Source organism: Stegostoma tigrinum, chromosome 19 (assembly GCF_030684315.1).
Source record: "Stegostoma tigrinum isolate sSteTig4 chromosome 19, sSteTig4.hap1, whole genome shotgun sequence".
NCBI lineage: Eukaryota > Metazoa > Chordata > Chondrichthyes > Orectolobiformes > Stegostomatidae > Stegostoma > Stegostoma tigrinum.
In genome coordinates this window covers 13,239,562-13,264,212 of record NC_081372.1, presented here as the reverse complement: position 1 = coordinate 13,264,212, position 24,651 = coordinate 13,239,562, and the positions used below count along the sequence as shown (strand labels likewise).

The 24,651-nt window shown below is 43.2% G+C and overlaps 1 protein-coding gene across 1 annotated transcript; it reads left to right on the top strand.

Annotated features, from left to right (window-relative positions):
• The first annotated feature begins 5,810 nt into the window (after positions 1 to 5,810).
• tp53rk (TP53 regulating kinase) lies at positions 5,811 to 11,770 on the top strand. The gene is made up of 3 exons (XM_048550188.2): positions 5,811 to 5,973; positions 9,632 to 9,908; positions 11,093 to 11,770. The coding sequence occupies exons 2-3, from the start codon at positions 9,659 to 9,661 to the stop codon at positions 11,569 to 11,571; spliced, it is 729 nt and encodes a 242-aa protein (XP_048406145.1). The 5' UTR covers positions 5,811 to 5,973; positions 9,632 to 9,658; the 3' UTR covers positions 11,572 to 11,770.
• The last annotated feature ends 12,881 nt before the right edge of the window (positions 11,771 to 24,651 follow it).

Here is a 24,651-nt window from a genome sequence, read left to right as displayed (position 1 = left end):
AACAGGTGTCTTCACACTGCGCCTGCAATTACCTTAAATTTAGATGGTTGTGGGGCGATCTATATAAAATGTTAAAAATGAAGACAACATTTCCAATGCAGATCAAATTCAAACAGTAAGAGTGGGAGAGATTCCTGCTCAGCTTTCTAACGGAAAGTAAATTAGAGACTCTACCATCACGATCCATAACTCCAGTCTACACATAGTTTCACAACTGAGACTGATGGAATTTTGTTCTATTTTGGCATAAAGAGAGAAATGTAGAAAGAAAAGAGTGGATGAATAAAGTTAAGGCACTGACCAGCGATGTTCTAGTAGAACACAGGTGACCAAACTTTCTCAACCTGGGAAAGGTTACATCATGACCTTTTGGTTAAAGTACCTCAGTGTTTGCCACAGGCTGGCACATGGTACAGGTCTCAGATTGGCATTGGACACATACCATCCTCACGGTACATCTCCAATACACTTAAAAAATAGTTTTGCAACTCAGTGTTTGATAAACTCCGGACCTTTGAGAGACTCAAGAAACTGACAATCTTTACAGACACATTTTCATTAGTATTGGTCATGTTTTTAAGCACACCCTCCCCACTGCTTCAACTCATACGTTCTCTTGACAGCCAGCCCTCAGGCCCTCATTCATTCCCTTGTATCCATCGCACCCACTCACTCGTGCCATCCCACCCATCTTCCTCATTCAGTCACGCACGCTCTTTGTTCCCACTGAGTCATACTTCCTCCTCCTCCTCTAACCTCCCTGTTACATGCATTTCCACATTGTGCCCTCATATGGGAATTGAGAGAAGTTGCTATCAGGGCCCAAACCCAACCACCACCAGTTTACCAACCAATTTGTCAGAATGGCCCAGGCTAATGTCCCCACTTTAATAACCACTACATTTCAATTATCTGTAGGTCCTCACTTTCTCTATAGAAAGGGATGCCTGCGACTTGCAACCTGTGATTTGGCCACACCTAGAATGTTGGAATGGAGGAAAGTGAGTGACTGTCTCCTGTTACTTTGTCCCCAGAACACCAAAGTTCTTTAGCTTTCAATATTTAGATAAGTTAGAAACACTTACTATTCCCCAGCCTGTAAACATAAATATTTGGAGATCAGGTGGCTTATTGCTATTCAACTTTGTTCAGATGCCTCTTTATTGACATGACAGTTCTGTCAGGTAAGAGGAAGATAACAGCACAATAATGAAATAAAGAACGGCAGATGCTGGAGATTTGAAACAGAAACAGGAACAAGAAATAGGAATTGCTGGAAGAACTCAGCAGGTCAGGCAGCATCTGTGGGAAGAAAGCACAGTTAATGTTTCAATTCCTTGACTCTTCATCAGTGTTCCCATCAACAGACTCGAAATCTTAACTCTGCTTTCTTCCCACAGATGTTACCGAAGCTGCTGAGTTTCTCCAGCATTTGCTTTTTTTGTTGAAGAAGCTTGTCTGTCTGCAACGTAATTACGGTCTGCACAAATTGGATACATGAGCACATATTCTCATATTCAGCCTCCACTTCACATTTCTCAGCAATTGCTTTCTCTAATCATAGAGTTTCCTGATTAGTCATTAGCATCTGCCTACAATGTGGTGAAATGACCTACATTGAACATCAAGTCAGGAAGCGCCAGACTTCTTGATATTCCAGACATCGAAATTCAATATCACCTATCAGATTCACTCATCACTAACGCTTCCACTTCTAGCTTCTCATGTGAAAGATTTGGCCCTGGGATTGGCAAAGGTTTGTTTATCCACTAAGAGTCTTTTTTTAAAACATTGCCTGAAATAAAACTATTTGAAGCCGCAAGATGAGCATTTGTAATTCAAAACCAAACACCGGCCAAATCGCAGCACCTGCATCTAACTGAATGTATATCTTACTTGTGTTGTAATAAAACAGTGTGTTGAATTTACACGTCGGTGGTTAAAAAAAAACTAGAAATAGACCGAACTCTGAAATGCTGGGATGAATCTTACATATTTTTGGCTCAGTGCATGCTGCATGAGTGTTTTTGCAGGTTTCTCGCAATTGGGGTTAGCATGATTTCTCACTGTGTCTCACCTGATTAACCTCCCAATCCATCTCATGATGACCTTCACATCAGCTGCTATTCCCATCTCACTAATCTACCAAAAGACCAACATCTCCATCACCCACTGCCTATACTTAAAAAATCACTGCTCACCAGACAAGCACTGGCACTCCGAAAGCAGACCTGCTTGGTAATGTACAGAAGCTGAACATGGCAGAGAAGGAGAAGGTGGTCATGATTGTCTGACCGTGACTTGGTGACCCTGGTCAAGGGACTGATGCAAAGGAGAGGCATCGTCTCCCAGGATGACCACGAGAGCAGGACACAATACCAGACCTTGGCAGTCTGCTGCAAGGGGAATAAGAGTAGCCTCCATGGTCCAGCAGGACAGCCAGCAGTGCCACAAGAAGGTCAATGATCTCTTCTGTTCAGCCAAGGAAAATACCACACACCTCCTTCAACAACCTCACACTTTGTCTATCTCTGCTACTTCACACACACATCCCACCAAGGCTCATGCTCTCACTACTGACTGCAACATCTTCTGCCACTTGTTCTCACTGCCCCCAGTCTCCGATACCACTAACACTGCACAGCCTCTGTACAGCCTCACTACTCACCCAGGACACCTCACCACATTCCTCCTACCTACACCGGCACAAACAAAATGTGCCAGCCACTTTCACCTCACTCACTCACTCCCTTTCTCTCATCATGGGAAGCAACAGCCTGCAGTAGGGCAGCAAGGCCCCCGATGGATGGAGAATACCCAGCATTAGACTTCTCATCCCCTACAAAGAGAAATTGCTGGCCATGTCAGAAGAAGATCGGGGATCTGAGATCTTCATGTCCCACCATCCAAGTAGTGCTACTCTTCATTCCATTGTAACTCTCACATTAATCTCACTGTCAGTGTCATTGACCATTTCTAACCAACAGCTCCGATGTTTGCTCTCTCTTTCGTCTTCCAGGTACCACCAGGATGATCTCCACCTTCATGGAGACATGGCTGGTTCTTTTGTCTCTGAGGAGGAGAGTACTAAAACCTCAGAGGAAGCATTAGCAAGGAAGTCTCCTCCACCCCCACCAGATCCCAGACACAGCTACCTTGGGAGGAATGGTAGGCATAAAGAGTGGGAGTACACTGTCTGGTGAGCACCTCACTACAATAGCTCCGCAGCTGGGCAAGGAAGAAACACCCCTGACCACTGGCATTTTGGGGACTGCCTGAGAGCGGGGACCCGGTCAGCCCCAAGCAGGAGAGGGCCCTGTGGAGTTGACAATCAGGAACTTGGTCCACATGCACAGGGAGGGTCACGAACAGCTGGCAGTAACATGGGAGGCATGGTCCTCACTGTCCTAAAGCTGGAGCAGTGCAGTGAGTCAATGTAAGTGTCTGTCTGCCTCCATCGACAGGCTGGCATTGCCTTGGAGAGGCAGGCCCAGCTCCCTCAGGGTCTGCTGGAGAGACGGATACACCTATACACCATCATCACTCCTCCTCCTCAAGCATTCCCCGTGCTCCTTCTTCACATGGAGACAGGGCGGCTCCCAGCTGGAGGAAGAACCGCGCGCACAGTCCGCTGAAAAGTCTCCTCTGAGGAAGGGTCACCGGACCCGAACGTTAACTCTGTTTTCTCCTTCACAGATGCTGCCAGACCTGCTGAGCTTTACCAGCAACTTTGCTTTTGTATCCATAATTCTTTGTTTTATTCTACCCTCTAAGAATCTTATATGCTTTAATAAGGTTGCCTCCCATTCTTCTATATCCCAACAAGTGCCATCCCAATCTACTTAACCTCTCCTCATAGACAGTCCCTCTATAGCTGGTTTCAGTCTAGCAATGAAAACAGAATTGCTGGAAAAGCTCAGCAGGTCTTGCAGCGTTTGTGGACAGAAATCAGAGTTAACATTGTGAGTCCAGTGACTTTCTCAGAACTGATGGCAGCTAGGAAAATGTTCATTTTTATGCAGAAGATAGAGTGGGGAGAGGGGTTGAGGAGTAAACAATAAATGGAGAGAGAGCCCGAAGAGAGAAAAGGATAGTTGGACAGACAAAGGAGTGGACAAAAATCAGATTATAAGAGTGAATAGCTGTTAATGGTGGCTAACAACAGGCTGTGTGTAATAGCAGACCATGTGATAAATGGGGATTGGGGAAATGGTTTTTGGGAGAGCTCAAGTCCAAAAAATATTGACCTCGATATTGAGTCTAGAAGGCTGTAGAGTTCCCAAGCGGAAGATGAGGTGCTGCTCTTCCAGCTTGCAGTAAACTTTGCTGGAGCACTACAGCAAGCCTGAGACAGAGATGTTGGCCGGGGGAAAGCTGATGTGTTGAAGTATCAGGGTCTAGCAAACTTTCTTTGGACTGCCTCCAATGCCAGTATATCCTTGCAGAAGCTGAATGGCCTAATCCTGCTCCTATTTTCTATGTTTCCATTTTTCCCTATATAAGGGGCGCAAATCTGTTCACAGTATTCCAGCTGTGTTTTGACTAGTAATCTAATAACAGCTTGGTCTATTTCCCCAGTATTGAATAATGCCAAGGGATCTTTTAATTCAATTTCAGCAGACAAACACTTCATGTCTCACTTGACAGGTGGCACCTCCAACAGTGTTACACACACTTGGTACTGCATGGAGATATCACCCTAAATGATGTGCTCAAGTGGAGTAGACCTTGAACTATCAACTTTGTAGTTAAAAACACATTGATGATCATAGAATCCCTACAGTGTGGAAACAGGCACTTTGGCCCAACAAGTCCACACCAAACCTCAAAGCATCCCACCCAGCTGTAACCCACCTAATCTACACACCCCTGAACACTACAGAACAATTTACCATGGCCAACCCACCTAGCATACACATCTTTGGACTGTGGGAAGAAACCAGAGCACCTGGAGGAAACCTGCACAGTCACAGGGAGAACATGCAAACTCCAACCAGACAGTCACCTGAGGGTGGAATTGAACCCAGATCCCTGGCGCTGTGAGGCAGAAGTGCAAACCACTGAGCCACTGTGCCACCCCAAAATAGCAATTGATGATATCAATTGTCTGGACTCAAGAGACAAGATGAACATCACTTCGATCTAAAACTCAATAAATCCAACTTTTGTTTTCAATATGTTGAGAAAATTCTGGCTTGGAAATATTTTATGGCTCACTTTGTTCTTTTACAATAATAGCTTAGATTTATACAATACCTTTCACATGGTGAAATGTTGCAAGGTGCCTCACGAGGAAAATGAGATAAAATGTAAACTTAAATCTAAAGAGGAAAAAATGGGAAGGGTGGCTTGAAGTTTGGGTCAGAGGTGTTTTTTTTAAAGATCTTAGCAGGCAAAATACGAATGGGCGGGTTTAAGAAGGATTTCAGTGCGAAATCTAGTTTTAATCGATCATATTTAACATCTAACACAAGTTGCATAATCTTGTAACTGCAATGTAATAGGTGAGAAGCAAATTCCTTCATCTCAATGATAATGGGAACTGCAGATGCTGGAGAATCCAAGATAATAAAGTGTGAGGCTGGATGAACACAGCAGGCCAAGCAGCATCTCAGGGGCACAAAAGCTGACGTTTCGGGCCTAGACCCTTCATCGGTCCCGAAACGTCAGCTTTTGTGCTCCTGAGATGCTGCTTGGCCTGCTGTGTTCATCCAGCTTCACACTTTATTACCCTTCATTTCAATGATTGGTGGTGCATGGTGCCAGTACTAAAGATGGCGGGCCCCATATCGGCTTCAGCCAGACACGGTGTGTGCCGGGATATTGGAGGACCCCCGCCACCCCTTTGTCAACTCGTCTCTGGAAGGGGAGAATGAGTGGGAACTGTAGCTTGGCTTTTACTCTCAACCCACTGCCTTTTGGAAAAGTTTTTCTCCTGGAATATAGTGGTGCACAGTAGCGAGGCCTGGGAAGGTAAGGCGGAGCCGCGTGTGGCTGAGAGGGTGCGGGGAAGGGCAGTAAAGGCGAGGGAGGGAGAAGGCCGTAGCCTTTGGTTCGCAATGACAAGAGCAACATGAATGACTCGAGGGGAACAGGGAGTTAGGGGATGGTGAAGGTGCGGTGTGGGTGGGGTACAAAGGAGAAAGAGGTGAGGTGGGGGGGGGGGGGGGGGTGAAGAAGATAGAGCTTGAAAGTGTATTTATGAGGAGGATGCAAGGAGGCATCAAGGGGATCTTGAAATGATAAATGTACGGCAGAATCATGGCCAACTGAATATAATGTCAATTAGTAAGAAATCGTAAGGAAGTTATCCAAAACAACAGAATGCTGTAGACACCCAACACGTCTGGCAGCATCTGTGGAGAGACAGTTAACAATTTGAATCCAGTGTGACTTTTCTTCAGATGAAGAGTCATTACCAAACTCAAGGTATTAGCTCTGTTTCTCTCTCCACATATGTTGCGAGGTTTCTCCAGCATTCTGTCTGTACACTTCAGATTTCCAGCACCCACAATATTTTGCTTTCATAATAAGTTATCCATTTTAGTCAAGGAAAAACAACAAAAAGGACAGTTTCTTAAATAGTGGGAGATTGTAAAATGTTGATGTCCAAATGGATCTGGGTGACGTTGTTTGAGTCACTCAATACTAACATGCAGGTACAGCAAATTATTAGGAAGACAAATTGCTATATTAACTTTAGTGAAAGGGGATTTGAGTACAGAAGTAAAGATGTCTTGCTGCAACTGTATAGAATTTTGATGAGACCACAGTTTTCATTTTCTTATCTGAAGAGGGATAAATGTGCCATCGGAGGAGTGCAGTGGGGGTTCATCTGACTAATCCCTGAGATAGAGGGTTGTCTGAGAAAATGCGGCTTGTATTTTCCAGAATGTTGGAGAATGAGAGGTGATCTCATTGAAACTTATAAAATTCTGAGAGATGTGATGAGTTGATATGGTAAAGTGTTTTCTGTGACTGTTAAGAATAAAGAAACGTAAGAGGCTTACCTTTTAATCTAAGGTTAAGACTGAGAATGAGAAGTTCTTCATTCAGGTGAACTTTTAGAATTCTCTACTCCCAAAAGAGTTTAGAAAAGCAGGCACATTCAAAATGTTCCCGGTTAGGGACTGTGAGTTTTGCTCTGCTTGAGTGAGTGGCTCAGAGGTTAGCACTGCTCCCTCACAGCACCAGGGACCCAGGTTCGATTCCAGCCTCGGGTGACTGTCTGTGTGGAGTTTACACATTCTCCCCATGTCTGCGTGGGTTTCCTCCAAGTGCACTGATTTCCTCCCACAAAATGTGCAGGTTAGGTGGATTGGCCATGCTAAATTGCCCATAATGTTGAGGGATACGTAAATTGGGTGGGTTATAGCAGAATGGGTCTGGGTAGAATGTTCCAAAAGTCAGTGAGGACTTATTGGGTCGAAGGGCCTGTTTCCACATTGTAGGGCTTCTGTGAAAACAGAACTTGCTAGATTTCTGGCTACTAATGACATCAGAGCTTTTGTGGCAAAGTGGTAGTGTCGGTACCCTTAAGCGGAACCAGCAGACCTGGCTCCACAGTGTGTAATAACATCTCTGAACATGTTGATTAGAAAATAATGGTTTTCTATGGGTTTAGCTTGGGAGAGTGGTATCTAGTAGATGAACAGGTCATGATCTAATTGAATGGCAGAGCATGCTTGCTGCTCTGCCCCTGTAGGGAGGGAAGAGGGTGAGATGTTAATAGGTTAACATCCCATGAATTTTTATGCACCTTATCTCCTCATAACAAAGGGATGCAAAGGAGTGAGGAGTGTGTTGATGATGGATAGGGAGGTAGGGAAAAGGATTTGGGACTAAGGGGGTTAAAAGAGTGGTTGCAGTGAGTTTGGAAGGGGAAGGTGGAGGAGTAAGTGGAAATGGAGGGTAAAGAAGAGGATGGTACTAGATCTGAATAAAGTCAGTTATATTGAGATATTGGAGAAGCTGGGGTTACTATTAGAGTCATAGAGTTGTACATCATAGAAGCAGACCTTTCAGTCCAACTTGTCCATGCCAACCAGATATCCTAAATTAATCTAGTCCTATTTGCCAGCATTTGACCCATGTCTCTCTCAGCCCTTCCTATTCATATACCCATCCAGATGCTTTTTAAATGTTGAAATTGTACCAGCCTACACCACTTCCTCCGGCAGCTTCCATGCACACATCACCCTCTGCATGAAAAGGTTGTCCCTTAGATCCCTATTAAATCTCTCCCCTCTCACCCTGTGCCCTCTAGTGTTGGACCTCCCTCCCCTGGGGAAAAGATCTTGGCTATTCACCCTATCCTTGTCCGTAATGATTTTATAAACCACTATAAGGTCACCCTCGGCTTCTGATGCTAGAGGGAAAAATAGCCCTCGACTATTCAGCCTTTCCCTATAGCTCGAACTTTGCAACCCTGGCAACATCCTTGTATATGTTTTCTGAACCCTTTCCAGTTTAACAACTTCTTTACAATAACTGGGAGATCAGAAGTAAACGCAATATTCCAAAGTGGCCTAAACATTGTCCTATACAGCCACAACTCTCAATGCAGTGACCAATAAAGGCAAGCATGCCAAATGCTGCCTTTACTACCCTGTCTTCCTGCAACTCCACTTTCAAGGGACTATGAGCCTGCACCCCAAGGTCTCTTTGTTCGCAACACTCCCCAGGATCTTGGCATCTGATTTGCCTCACCAAAATGCAGAGTGGAGAAAGTTTAAAGGGAGGCCAGTGGTTTTTGTGAAAATTGAGATGTTTTGACAGAACAAATAAGGTGAAACTGAAGCCACGGCCAGCAATGACAGTGCAACGCAAATCAGAAATGAGCAAGAGGCCAGAATTAAAGCAGTGTTGAGATCGCAGACGATTGTACGGCAAGAGGAGGGAAGAGGCCCCTGACTCGGATACAGCAGATAGCTGTTGGTTTAGAGGGGATGATCTTTCCTGACCAACTTCTGTGTGAAAGTGATTGTCCAAGTAGACTGGAAAACCCCACTGTGGAATGCACCGAAATTTCCATGCAAAGTTCTACGTCATTAATTAAACTCAAAGCTGGGGGACAAGCGTAATTCCCTGAAATGGGACAAAGACGTGGCTCAAGTATTAAAAGCACGGTGGTGGAAGAGGGAAGTAATGTGGAAATCCTAGGCCAAGTGTTGACACGACATTAGTTCCTAACTCACATCAGTTACTTGGAATCAGAAATTTGATGCAATTTTTAAAATTAAATTTGGGGTCAGAATAGCAGTGTTTAAAATTGAAATCTGACAAGTCTTAAGCATTGCACAAAAGGAAAAGGTGGCATGTACTCTGTGAAGCAGGTTGAAACAGCTAATAAAGTTGAGAGATTATGGTAACTTGGATTTAAAGTTCAACAGTTTGGGAAAACTAAATACCATCACTAGGGTCAGAAATGGAAAATATTCTATTTTCCAGCACTGATATTTTCAGTTTGACCATAAAAGTTCACCAATACATAAATTTGGTGAACATACGTAGGTACTTTTGATCAGAATCCTTTGGTTCTGCCTTTTGCCGTGCTTTTGGAAAGTATGTCAGTGTGCCTTTTATTCTAGTTTTACTTCAGTGTTTTCCTATGGTCTGATCTTGATTGTAGAATTTCGTTTGAACTTCTTACACAACAATGGCAGAAACTCCACAGCAGGATGACTTGGAAACAATCGGAAAGCTGAGGGTCCAAGACTTCCTTCGTCATTTCCAGATGGTCAAACAAGGTGCCGAAGCCAAAATCTACAGGGCCAACTTCCTTGGAAAGCCAACAGTTGTGAAGGAGAGATTCTCCAAATCATATCGACACTCTGCCCTGGATAAGAAACTCACCCATCGCAGGACTACTCAGGAAGTACGATCAATCCTCAGGTGCAGGAAAGCTGGTCAGTAGCTGTTACCAATGGATTGTTCTTACTGATTGAAAAGCTGAAAGGCCATCAAAATGATGAAGGACTGAGTGGTTAACATTTCAAATGGGAACGCTCTGTCAGAAAGTGTTACTTCTGGATTTCCAGTGCTGGTTACTACAAGAAGCCATACTTTATGAATTTTGTTTCTGTCAACAATTTTTGTCTCCAGTTCAGCAGACAGCCTGTTCTTCCCAAGTAAACATTGAGAAATTAGGATTCGGAATTTTGGTTTTCATTTTTAGGAATTGTGTTTTAAATTGGATGAGTCTAACCGTATATATAGCTGCAAGTAAAATAGGCAAGCGTTTATTTACCGGCTTTTACTGCCTCCAGATATCCCAAAGCATTTTACGATGTTCTCCCTATTCGTTTTAATAGATAAAAATCCCTGGTTGTTCAAAATCAGCAGGAAATTCCAGCCTGTGTCACTGGCATCTATTAACTGATGTAACAAATTTTTCTGCCTTGGCGCTTAATCCCTTTGATGCTCATTTGTTTTAGCAGAGGTGTTAATATAAGTAAGGTGGTTAACATTTATATCAGTAAGCAAAGATGTTTCGTATGTAGGCAGTATGTAAATTTGCAAACATGTGAACAGTAATTTTGGGGCTTGGCAGTATGCTTTGTAAGGATGATTTGTGGTCCAGTAATGGTTACTTAAAGCTTAAAAATCTGTAGCCATTTGATATTGCTTTGACCATCGACAGCTCCCCCAATAGCCAGTTAGTCAGAGGAGTGTATAACGAGTTTCCATTGAGTTGTGTTCAGTATTCAGCCTGTGCCATGTCAGTTGATCTCAGCTGACGTTGCAGTAAGGGTGTAACACCTGACTGTGTAGCAATTGGACCAGTGAAGGAAAAATTGGTTAAGATTCATAGTGTTAGCCTTGAATCAATAGAAAGTGCGTGAAAGTGTTATTATTGAGTCGGAGAATATTAGGCTCAGCTATGATACCCCATAAAATGAAATAGCCTGCCTTCAATTGCCGTGTGGACCCAGATATTAGTTACATGGTGACAGTAACAGAGCAACAAAAAGCTGTCAAACTATCCATTCTGGCAAGAGTTGAACCTTCCATGCGTTTGGGGAGGAAGAAAATTCACTGTGATAAATTGAAATATGTGGAAAGTAATTTTTTCTTCTTTTTAAAATTTTAGGTATTGCAACCCCTGCGGTGTATTTTGTGGACTACAATGCAAATTGCATCTACTTCGAAGATTTAGTTGGGGCTGTAACTGTCCGTGACTACATAACTTCCACTCACAGCTCTGCAACAGATACAGCAAAGCTCTTCCCCTTGGCGGAAAGAATTGGGCAGATCCTGGCAAAGATGCACGATGAGGATGTTGTTCATGGGGACCTCACTACCTCAAACATGATGATACGGCAGCCTGAGGAAGAGTTGAGTTTGGTGCTGATAGACTTTGGTCTAAGTTTTATTTCTGCTTTGCCAGAGGATAAAGGGGTCGATCTTTATGTTCTGGAGAAAGCTTTCCTGAGCAGTCACCCCAACACAGAAAATGTGTTCAAAGTTTTCCTTACGACCTACTCAGCCGCTTCTAAAAAGTCAGGTCCTGTGCTGAAAAAACTTGAAGAAGTTAGGCAGAGAGGGAGAAAACGATCAATGGTTGGATAATGAAAATATTTTTATTTTCTTTGTTTTTTTTATTAACTCTTTATTGCAAAAACTTCGTCAAACCCCAGAAGTAAAAAAGGTCTGGATTCAGGATGATATTTTCAGAGTTGAGAGTTTTAAATCGATTGCAATGGTTTCATAATTCAAAGAACTGTTATAAATAATAAATATTTATGGAGTGATTCATAGGGGTCTTTGTACTGTCATTTGTGTCTTTACCTTCATTTGTTAAATATCATTCCAAGACCAAGGTGACATATCCGTAGGAAAGTGTTCAAAAGAAACATCAATTTACATAGATAATAAAATGTGAAGCTGGATGAACACAGCATCTCAGGAGCACAAGTCCTGGTTTCAGCAACATTCTCTTTTTTAAAGTAGGAATTAAAAGGACGAAGGAGGAAAAGTTGCCACTCTATATACACACACACACACACCGCACAAACATATATGGATGTGCGTTTGCTCGCTGAGCTGGAAGGTTAGTTTTCAGATGTTTCGTCACCATTCTAGGTAACATCATCAGTGAGCCTCCGACGAAGCGCTGGTGTTATAACACCAGCGCTTCGTCGGAGGCTCACTGATGATGTTACCTAGAATGGTGACGAAACATCTGAAAACTAACCTTCCAGCTCAGTGAGCAAACTCACATCCAGAACCTCAACCTGAGCTACAAATCTTCTCAAAACTCGCGAACACACACATATATTCAGAAATGACAAAGTGAAGTTTGGGCTGCAAAATCAGCAACAAGATTGTAGACGATGAAATGTTTTATAAGTCATCTTGGTAATGACAGTTAGGCTCGTTGTTCAGGACATTTTATTTGGGAATTTATTAATCATTATATTGGATTTCCCTGGCTTCCAGTGATGCAGTTGCAATTCAAATTGAGCTGGAGCTTCAGTGTGGCTATGCTGAATCTCACCTACTAAAATGGACTTGAGAACCTTTAGTTTGCAGGGATGATCCCCTGTCTAGGAATGTATATTGATCCATGCAATTATTAAAGAGTCATTTGACAAATCTGACATTATTATTATGTTACTGTTAATATAGCTATTAGTGTACACTCGGATTATTCACCAAGTGTTGCTCAACCACAGAATCACATCTGATTTTGCTTTGGGCTTTGGCACAGCAAGTTCATTTTGTATAGTCTGTACTCTTGCCTATTGTGAGACGTAATCCTGCAATTGGGAAGCACTTAGAAACAAAAAGAACAGATTAAAGCCCTCTGGCTTTTTTTGAATAACTCATGAGTTAAGAGAATTTATATTCCCTTTTGTTTTCACAATGGCAACCTGATGGCCAATCAGGCAAATGGACAATTAATTAGCACCCTTTACAATATACAAACAAGCAACAAGAGTAGGCCACTTAGCCCTTTTTGCTCATTTCAACATTCAATAAGATCATGGCTGATATGATTTGAACCTCAACTCTACATTCCTATATATCCCTGACAATCTTTCATCCCCCGTAGTATAATTGGATTACGGATTTGAGACTTTTCAAAACTTTTTTTTTGGAGGGTTCTTGCTTGTAAATTTAGGTCATGGAATTGAAACTCCAGTGGATGATGCACTATATTACCCCAATCCCCATAATTTTTTTAATGGAAAAAGTAATCCTCTGACTTATAAAAACCTTGTATAACTTCAGACAAACTGTCTATACCTTTCCATTCTTTCATCTCAGTAATTTAACTGAAATACGACCATTTATTTAGTATTTTGTCTTTGACTGTAAGATCTAATGGTTTCAACCAAGACCAAATATTTTTGTTATTCTGTAATGGATGTGAGGATTGCTGGTTAAGCCAACAATTGCACCTATCCCTGATTGCCCAGAATTCAGTTGAGAAACTAACACAGGGGAGGTAATGGCTGAGTGGTATAATCGCTGGGCTGTTAATCCAGAGACCCAGATAACATTCCGGGGATAATGGGAACTGCAGATGTTGGAGAATCCGAGATAACAAAGTGTGGAGCTGGATGAACACAGCAGGTCCAGCAGCATCTTAGGAGCACAAAAGCTGACGTTTCAGGCCTAGACCCTTCATCAGAAAAGGGTTAGGGGGAGAGGGGGAGGTGGATCGAAGATGGATAGAGGAGAGGAGACAGACAAGTTAAGGAGGTGGGGATGGAGCCAGTAAAGGTGAGTGTAGGTGGGGAGGTAGGGAGGAGATAGGTAAGTCCAGGGAGGATGGACAGGTCAAGGGAGTGGGATGAGGTTAGTAGATAGGAAATGGGGGTGCAGCTTGAGGTGGGAGGAGGGGATAGGTGAGGGGAAGAACAGGTTAGGGAGGCGAGGACAAGCTGGGCTGGTTTGGGGATGCAGTGGGGGGAGGGGAAATTTTGAAGCTTGTGAAATCCACATTGATACTATTGGGCTGCAGGGTTCCCAAGTGGAATATGAGTTTCTGTTCCTGCAACCTTCGGGTGGCATCGTTGTGGCATTGCAGGAGGCCCAGGGTGGACATGTCGTCTAAGGAATGCGAGTGGGAGTTGAAATCGTTCGCGACTGGGAGGTGCAGTTGTTTATTGCGAACCGAGCGTAGGTATTCTGCAAAGTGGTCCCCAAGCCTCCGCTTGGTTTCCCCAATTGGAGAGGAGGCCACAACAGGTACAGTGGATGCAGTATACCACATTGGCAGATGTGCAGGTGAACTTCTGCTTGATGTGGAAAGTCTTCTTGGGGCCTGGGATGGGGGTGAAGGAGGAGGTGTGGGGGCATGTGTAGCACTTCCTGCGGGTGCAGGGGAAAGTGCTGGGTGTGGTGGAGTTGGAGGGGAGTGTGGAGCGGACAAGGGAGTCACGGAGAGAGTGGTCCCTCCGGAAAGCAAACAAGGGTGGGGATGGAAAATTGTCTTTGGAGGTGGGGTCGGATTGCAGATGGTGGAAGTGTCGGAGGATGATGCATTAAATCCGGAGGTTGGTGGGGTGGTATGTGAGGTCGAGGGGGTTTCTCTTTTGGTGGTTATTGCGGGTACGGGGTGTGAGGGCGGAGTTGCGGGAAATGTGGGAGACACGGTCGAGGGTGTTCTTGACCACTGGGTGGGTGGATGTTGTGGTCCTTGAAAAACGAGGACATCTGAGATGTACAGGAGTGGAATGCTTCATCCTGGGAGCAGATGCAGCAGAGGCGAAGGCATTGGGAATACGGGATGGAATCTTTGCAGGAAGGTGAGTGGGAGGAGGTGTATTGTCATCACTACAATCCGACCCCACCACCCAAGACATTTTTCCATCCCCACCTTTGTCTGCCTTCCAGAGAAACCACTCTCTCCACGACTCCCTTCTCCGCTCCACACTCCCCTCCAACCCCACCACACCCAGCACTCTCCCCTGCACCCACAGGAGGTGCTACACTTGCCCCCATACCTCCACCCTCACCCCATCCCAAGCCCCAAGCAGACTTTTCACATCAAGTAGATGTTCACCTGCACATCTGACAATGTGATATACTGCATCCGCTGTACCTGTTGTGGCCTCTTCTACATCAGGGAAACCAAGCAAAGGCTTGGATACCGTTTTGCAGAACACAACTGCACCTCCCAGTCGCAAACCATTTCCACTCCCCTCCCATTCTCTAGATGACATGTCCATCATGGGCCTCCTGCAGTGCCACAATGATGCCACCCGAAGGTTGCAGGAATAGCAACTCATATTCCGCTCAGGAACCCTGCAGCCCAATGGTATCAATGTGGACTTCACCAGTTTCAAAATCTCCCCTCCCCCTACTGCATCCCCAAACCAGCCTAGCTTGTCCTCGCCTCCCTAACCTGTTCTTCCCCTCACCTATCCCTTCCTCCCACCTCAAGCTGCATCCCCATTTCCTATCTACTAACCTCATCCCGCCCCCTTGACCTGTCTGTCTCCCCCCGGACTGATCTATCCCCTCCCTACCTCCCCACCTACACTTACCTCTACTGGCTCCATTCCCACCTCTGTCTCCTCTCCACCTATCTTCTCCTCCATCCATCTTCGATCGGCCTCCCACTCTCCCCCCATTTATTTCAGAACCCTCTCCCCTGCCACTTTTCTGATTAAAGGTCTAGGCCCGAAACGTCAGCTTTTGTGCTCCTAAGATGCTGCTTGGCCTGCCTGGTTCATCCAGCTCCACACTTTGTTATATCTAACATTCTGGGGACCCAGGTTTGAATCCTGCTACGGCAGACGGAAGAATTTGAATTTTAAAAAAGAAATCTGGAATTATTTGTCTAACGATTGGCATGAATCATTATAATTGTTGGAAAACTCATGAGGGTTCACTAATATCCTTTACAGAAGGTAATTTCAATCCTTATCTGGTCTGGCCTCCACGTGATTCTAGAAGCACAGCAATATGGTTGACTCTTAACTGTCCTCTAGGCAATTAGAGATGGGTAATAAATGCTACCTAGCCAGGGACACCCACATCCTGTGAATGAATAAAACAAAAATCTGTGGGTCTAAAATCAAACAGTGGACAGACCAGGTAAAGACATTACTGAACCAAAGAAGCTTTTACAATGATTTAAAACGATTACACAGTTGCGATTAGGACAGTTATTAATTCCATGTTTAATTGAATTCAAATTTCACCATCTGTTATAGTGGGATTCAAACTCATCTCTTCAGAACATTCGCCTGGATTTCTGAGTTATAAGAGCATCACTAGACTACCACCTCTCTGGTTGTGCGCTTGAATCTACAAAGCCCTACTTTATCTTTAGATAGGCAGCATTCATGTCTTATTGTTTTATGTTTTATCCAAGCATGTTTTATTCAAAATCTATTATCAGTTGTAGTTAACTTCTAACGTATTTTTTCTATTCATTTGTGGAATGTGGGTGTCACTGGTTGGCCTGCATTTCTTGCCCATCACTAGTTGTCGTTGAGAAGGTGGTAGTAAGCATTTTGTTGTATTTACATCAAAAAGATAATTTCCATAAACAACAAGCCTTGTGAACTGATCCAGCAAGCTTGTACATTCCACAAAATGGAGTACCATGTCAACTATTAACTTTAACTGGCAACTTTTTACAATGGAGACTACATAGATGTTTCATTTTCCCTTGTTCATGGGATGTTGGTGTTGCTGGTTGGGCTAGTAATCATTGTCCATCCCTAATTGCCCTCAAGAAGGTGTAGGTGATCTGCTTTGAACCACTGTAGTGCATTGTGAGTATATCCAAAGTGTTGATAGGAAGAGATTTCCAGGTTACTGTCTTCTCTTTATGAAATATATTATTATACCATATTGTCAGACTTAAAAGATTTGTTTTTTATTTCCAATTAAGATAATGTAATACTTTACAAGTCTATATATTATCACTACAGTGACAGAATGTCCCACTGTCAACATTCTGGAGTTTATCTTGATCAGAAACTGAACTGGACTTGCTATGGTTTTTTTTTCACTTGTTTGATGTAGACATTGCTGGCTAGCCAGCAGTTTATTGCCCATCCCTAATTGCCCTTGAGAAGGTGGTGGTGAACTGTCTTCTTGATTTGCTGCAGTACCCATGCCTTAAGTTAACCTAGAGTGCCCTTAGGGAGGAAATTCCAGGATTTTGGCCCAGAGACAGTGAAGGAACAGCGATATATTTCCAAGTCTTGGTGGTGAGTGGCCTGAACGGGAACTTTCAGGTGGGGGTATTCCCATATACTTGCTGTCCTTGTCCTTCTAGGTGGAAGTGGTCAGCGGTTTGAAAGGTGCTGTCTAAGGATCTTTGGTGAACATCTGCAGTGGATCTTGTAGATAGTACACACTGCTGCTACTGAGCGCCAGTGGTGGAGGGAATGGATGTTTGTGAATGTGGTGCCAATCAACTGGGCTGCTTTGTGCTGATCATGTCAAGCTTCTTGAGTGTTGTTAAGAGATACATCCAACCAGGCAAGTGAGGAGTATTCTGTCACATTCCTGACTTGTACTTTTTTGATGGTGGACAAGCTTTGTGTGGATGACTGCAACTCCAACAATACTCAAGAAGCCTGACACTATCCAGAACAAAGCAATCCACTTGATTGGCACCACATCCACAAACATTCAGTCACTCCACCAATGCTCAGAAGCAGCAGTGTGTACTATCTACAAGATGTGCTGCAGTAACTCACCAAGGCTACTTAAATAGCACCTTCTAAAACAACAAACACTTCCATCTAGAAGGACAAGTGCAGCAGTTACATGAAAGCACCATCACTCAGAATTTCTGTCCAAGTCATTCACCATCTTGACTGGGAAATATATCTCCATTCCTTGACTGTCACTGGGTCAGAATCCTAGAATTCCCTCCCCTAACAGCATTTTAGGTTGATTTACAACACGTGGACCGCAATAGTGCCAGAAAGCAGCTCACCACCATGTTCTCAATGGCAACTAGAGATGGGTAATAAATGCTGGCCCACCCAGCAATGCCCAAATCCCATGAGTGTGTAAAAATAAGTAAAAAGAGGTTAACTTGCCAATATCTGAAATACATTATTAGCTTTCTTCACAGCCTGCTGTACCTGCATGCTTGCTTTCATTGACTGATGTACAAGAGCACCTAGATCTCGTTGAACTTCCCATTTACCTAACTTGACTCCATTTAGATAGTAATCTGCCTTCCTGTTCTTGCCACCAAAGTGGATAACCGCACATTTATCCACATTAAACTGCATCTGCCATGCATCCGTCCACTCACCTAGCCTGTCCAAGTTACCCTGTATTCTCATAACATCCTCCTCACATTTCACACTGCCACCCAGCTTTGTGTCATCAGTAAATTTGCTAATATTACTTTTAATGCCTTCGTCTAAATCATTAATATATATCGTAAACAGCTGCGGTCTCAGCACCGAACCTTGTGGTACCCTACTGGTCACTGCCTGTCATTCCGAAAGGGACCCGTTTATCACTACTCTCTGCTTCCTGTCAGCCAGCCAATTTTCAATCCAACTCAGTATTTTGCCCCCAATACCATGTGCCCTAATTTTGTTCACCAATCTCCTGTGTGGGACTTTATCAAAGGCTTTCTGAAAGTCCCGGTACACTACATCCACTGGCTCTCCCTTATCCATCTTCACAGATACATCCTCAAAAAATTCCAGAAGATTAGTCAAGCACGATTTCCCCTTCGTAAATCCATGCTGACTCTGAACTATTCTGTTACTGCTATCCAAATGAGTCGTAATTTCATCTTTTATAATTGGCTCCAGCATCTTTCCCACCACTGACGTCAGACTAACTGGTCTATAATTCCCTGTTTTCTCTCTCCCTCCTTTCTTGAAAAGTGGGACAACATTAGCCACCCTCCAATCCGCAGGAACTGATCCTGAATCTATAGAACCTTGGAAAATAATTACCAACACGTCCACAATTTCTAGAGCCACCTCCTTAAGTACCCTGGGATGCAGACCATCAGGTCCCGGGGACTTATCAGCCTTCAGACCTAACAGTCTATCCAACACCATTTCCTGCCTAATATAAATACCCTTCGGTTCGTCCATTACCCTACATCCTTCCGCCACTACTGCATCTGGGAGACTGCTTGTGTCTTCCCTAGTGAAGACAGATCCAAAATACCTATTCAACTCATCTGCCATTTCCTTGTTCCCCACAATAAATTCACCCGTTTCTGACTTCAAGGGCCCAATTTTAGTCTTAACACTCTCCCACATGTGTGTGTGTGTGTGTGTGTGTGTGTGTGTGTCTGAGAGTGTGTGTGCACGCTTGTGTCTGTGTCTGCGTGTGTGTGCGCATGTGTGCAAATGTGTATGAGAGAAAGTGAGAGTGTGTGTGTCTGTGTCTGTCTTGTGTGTATGAGTGAGTGTGTGTGTGTGTGTGAGAGAGAGAGAGAGAGTGTGTCTGTGTGTGAAAGTGAGAGTGCGTGTGTGTGTGTGTGTGTGTGTACGTACAGTTCTGGTCACTGCATTATAAGAAGGATGTGGAAGCTTTGGAAAGGGTGCGGAAGAGATTTACTAGGATGTTGCCTGGTATGGAGGGAAGGTCTTACGAGGAAAGGCTGAGGGACTTGAGGCTGTTTTCATTAGAGAGAAGAAGGTTGAGAGGTGACTTAGTTGAAACATATAAAATAATCAGAGGGTTAGATAGGGTGGATAGGGAGAGCCTTTTTCCTAGGATGGTGACGGCGAGCACGAGGGGCATAGCTTTAAATTGACGGGGTGAAAGATATAGGACAGACGTCAGAGGTAGTTTCTTTACTCAGAGAGTAGTAAGGGAATGGAACGCTTTGCCTGCAACGGTAGTAGATTCGCCAACTTTAGGTACATTTAAGTCGTCATTGGATAAGCATATGGACGTACATGGAATAGTGTAGGTTAGATGGGCTTGAGATCGGTGTGAGAGGTTGGCACAACATTGAGGGCCGAAGGGCCTGTACTGTGCTGTAATGTTCTATTTCTTGCAGAGTTTATTATCTAACAAACTTTTGAAATGAAACATTGTTTTTGCAGAACTTCAATGATGCATTGTTGTAAGTAGGTGACAATTTATGTTTCAATCTTTCGAGTCCTTGTCACAATTCTAGAAACAACACTGGGGATATTGACAATAGAAGGAAGTGTCAACCAATCCAAAATAAAGACATAATTGAAAGGGGATGATTTTACTCCACGTTGATCAAGTTCAGCCAGAACTTGTTAATAATTTACATGATGTACGCTTTGAATTTCGCCTACAAAGCTACCCAGATGGTTCATCCACATAGGATGCCTGCAATATGTTTACATCCTAAATGAAAATCAAGTGACTCTGGAATAGGTACATGGGTCACCAGACCCGAAAGATTAACTCCTTCACAGATTTTTCTTTCACTGATGCCAGACCTGCTGAGCTTTCCCAGCAACTTTGTTTTTGTTCCTGATTTACGGCACCTGCAGTTCTTTAGGTTTTTATAGGGACATGCAGTGTCTGTTGGTTTACTTGAAATCTTCCAATAACTAGTAGACATTGCAGATTATAAATTGTTCCAGCTACCAAATTTACAACTTAAAAGCTGTCACTGTGTATTTCCCTTCTGCACTCACAATGTTTGTGGATTCTATCACTCTTATCAACCAGAATATTGGGCAACAGTAATAAACCGTTCCACTGATTGGACCTGAAACATATCCACTATGCTTAATGGGTACACTATTTTGGCCCCAAATAATTTAAAGTTTCTTGAATTTATATTTCCCAAATCTGCTAAATGCTTCACACAGCCCACCTGCTGCAGTAGATAGCAAGTTAAAGAAACTGCAATTATAATCATTGTTATACAGCACAGAAATTGACCCTTCAATCCAACTCATCGATACCGACCAGATATCCTAAAATGATCTAGACCAATTTGCCAGCAGTTGGCCCATATCCCTCTAAACTCTTCCTATTCATGTACCAATCCAGACGCCTTTTAAATTTTGTACCTATCTCCAGCATTTCCTCTGGCAACTCATTCCATACATGCACCACTCTCTGCATGAAAACATTGTCCCTCAGGTCCCTTTTAAATCTTTCCCCTCTCACCTTAAACTTATGCCCTCCAGTTTTGGTGTGCCCTAGCGTGGGAAAAAGACCTTGGCTATTCACCCTATCCATGCCCCTCATGATTTTCTATAAGATCACGCCTCAGCCTCCCAAGCTCCAGTGAAAAAAAGCCTGTACATATTCAACCTCTTCCTGTAGCTCAAACCTTCTAATCCTGGCATCATCCTTGTAAATCTTTTCTGAACCTTTTCAAGTTTAACAACACACTTCCTATAGCAGGAAACCAGACGTAAATGCAATATTTCAAAGTGGCCTAAACACTGTCCTATACAACTGCAACATGACATTGCAACTCTCAATGCACTGAGAGTGCATTGTGACAAATGCCTTCTTCACCATCCTGTCTACTTGCAACATTCTCCAGGGCCCTACATGTATAAGTCCTGCCCTGATTTGCCTTACCTAAAATGCAACACCTCACAGTTAGCCAAATTAAACTCCATCTGCCACTCCTTGGCTCATCTGATCAAGGTCCCGTTGTACTCTGATATAACCTTCTTCACTGTCCACTATACCACCAATTTCGTTGTCATTTGCAAATGTGCTAACTATACCTCCATTATTCACATCCAAATCATTTGTATAAATGATGAAAAGCAGTGGATTCGGAACTGATCCTTGTGGCACACCGCTGGTCACAGGCCTCCAGTTGGATAAACAATCCTCCACCACCACCCTCTGTCTACGACCTTCGAGCCAATTTTGTATTCAGTTGGATACCATGTGATCTAACTTTACCAACCAGTCGACCAAGCAGAACATTGGCGAACGCTTTGCTGAAGTCAATACAGACATCTACCATTTTATCTTCATCAATCTTCTTTTTCACTTCTTTAAAAAAAACAATCAAGTTTGTGAGACGTGAATTCCCATGCACAAAATCATGTTGACTATCCCTAATCAGCTCTTGCCTTTCCAAATTCATGTAAATCCTTATCGCTCAGAATCCCCTCCATCAACTTATCCACCACTTACGTCAGGCTCACCAGTATATTGTTCCCTCGCTTTTCTTTACCACGTTTCTTTTTGACACCACTTTAGTCAACCTCCAGTTTTCCGGCACCTCACCAATGGCTATCCATGGTACAAATATCTCAGCAAGGCGTTCAGCAATCTCTTCCCTATGTTCCCACATTTACAGATAATAATTTGTTCCCTGGTCATGATCCTCTCCAATCAGGGATATCTATTCAATTACTGTAATTCCTTCATTTTCAGTCTTCTCAATCCCGAAGCCACCTTACAAGGCTTCCTCAGTTTTGTCCCTTCCACTGTCAAGATTCCCTTGTAGTATATGGCTAATGTTTTCCTGCTCCAGTATAGCACTTTGAATTAAAGGAAAAGTAAGAAAAATAAATTGTGAAGAGAACAAGGGAGTCTGAAATGGGAAGTAGGTAGATTAAGTGAATGAGGAAAATGTAGCAGATGGACCAAAATGTTGGAAAATCAGAATTTGACAAACTGACAGAAAGAATAGGAAGGTAGTTCATTATTTAAATTGAGAAAGATTGTAAAACCCTGAGGTAAGAAGGGATTTGGGTGGTATATTAATCAAAATGAGTTAATTTACAGGTGTAGCAACTGATGAGGAAAGCAAATTAAATAATGTCATTTTTTGCAAGAGGAATGGTAATATAAAGTGGGAATGTTTCTCTTCAGCTGTACAGAGACTATGTTAACCCTACCTGGAATACAAATACAGCATACAATTTTGATCTCCTTGTCTAAGAAAGGGAGTAACTGAGTTAGAAGCTGGCCTGATTAGGTTCACTTGACTGATTCCTGGAATAGGTGTGGTTATCTTAAGAAAGATTGAACTGTTGGATCTGTATTAGTGGAAGTTAAGAACAGTAAGAGGTGATCTTATTAAGGCATATAAGATCCTAAGAGGACTAGAAAGAGTGAAGGCAGAAAGAATGTTTCCTGTGGGAGAACTAGAAAGGTACAGTTCACAAGTAAGTGAGCATCCATTTAGAATGAAGAGTTGTTTCCTCTGTGGGTCATGATCAGATCAGATCAGATCAGATCAGTATGGTAGGTCCCTTGGAAATATAGAGGATCAGAGGGACCTTGGTGTACACGTCCATAGATCCTTGAAGGCAACAGGACAGGGTATACAATGTGGTTAAGACGGTACATAGGATTCTTGTCTTTATTGGTCAAGGCCTTTGAATACAAGAACAAGGAGGTTATGATGGAGCTGTATATTACATTAATTAGATCACAGCTGGAGTACTGTGAGCAGTTCTGGTTGCAACATTAGAGGAAGGCTATGAGAGTCAATGGACCTGAAATGTTAACTCTGATTCTACCTGCAATGTTGCCAGACCTGCTGAGCTTTTCCACCACCCGCAGTTCTTTCAGTTTTTTTTATAGGAAGGATATGAGGGATGGAGAGGGCTGCAAAAGAGAGTGGGTTGCCTGGACTGGAGCAATTCAAATAAGAAGAGAGGCTAGATAGGCTGGAGTTGTTTGCCTTACAGTAAAGAAAGCTGAGGGGACACCTGAATAAGGTGTGCAATGAGGAGCAAACACAGGGTAGATGGGGAGAAACTTTTCCCCTTAGTAAATGGATCAATAACCAGAGGACAGACAATTTTAAGGCAAGGAGCAAGACGTTTGTAGGTTCTAAGAAAGGTCATTGGAACCAAAACATTAACTCTGCTTTCTCACCACAGCTGCTGCCTGACCTGCTAAGTTTCTCAAGCAATTTCTGTTTTTGTTTCTGATTTCCAGCATCCTCAGTTCTTTGGGGTTTTTTTGTTCTAGGTTTAGAGGGGATTTTATGAAAAGTCTTCAGGCCAAGAAAGTTGTAAATATCTGTAACTGTGTAAATAGATGGTAGAAGTGGGAGCCTCAAGACATTTAAGAAGTACTTAGTTGAGCACTTGAAATGCCATAGCGTACAAGGAAACGGACCAAATGTTGGAAAGTGGGATTAGAATAGATAGATAAATCAAAAACAGAAATTACTGGAGAAACAGCAGGTCTGGAAGATCTGTGAAGATAAAACAGAGTAAACGTTTCAAAGGCTAACTCGTTTAAACTGTTTTTCTTCCTCAGGTGCCGCCACTCCTGGTGAGTTTGTCCAACAATTTCTGTTTCAGATTTCTTTGTTTTATTTTAGAATAAATGGATATTTGATGATTGCAGGAACATGACAGGCAAAATGGCCTCTCTGTGTGCTATTTAGAAAAAACCTCGAAAATTCAACAATAGCGTGGAGCTGACTGAACACAGCAGGCCAGGCAGCACCAGAGGAGCAAGAAAGTTGACATTTCAGATCAGGAACATTCTTTAGAAATGGGGAAGAATAAGGGAGCTAGGAAATAAATAGAGTGGAGGGATCGGGCTAGGGAAAGGTAGGTGGGAGGTGATAGGTGAAAGCAAGTCGGGAGTGATGGGAAAGAAGCTGGACCGGTTCTGCCAAGGCAAGGAAGTAGGCTTAAGGGGGATGTTTGGATGTAGGATAAGGATGGGAGTGAGATTATAAAACTGATGAATTCTAAGTTAAGGCCATTGAACTGTAGGCTCCAGAGGCAGAATATGTGGTGTCATTGT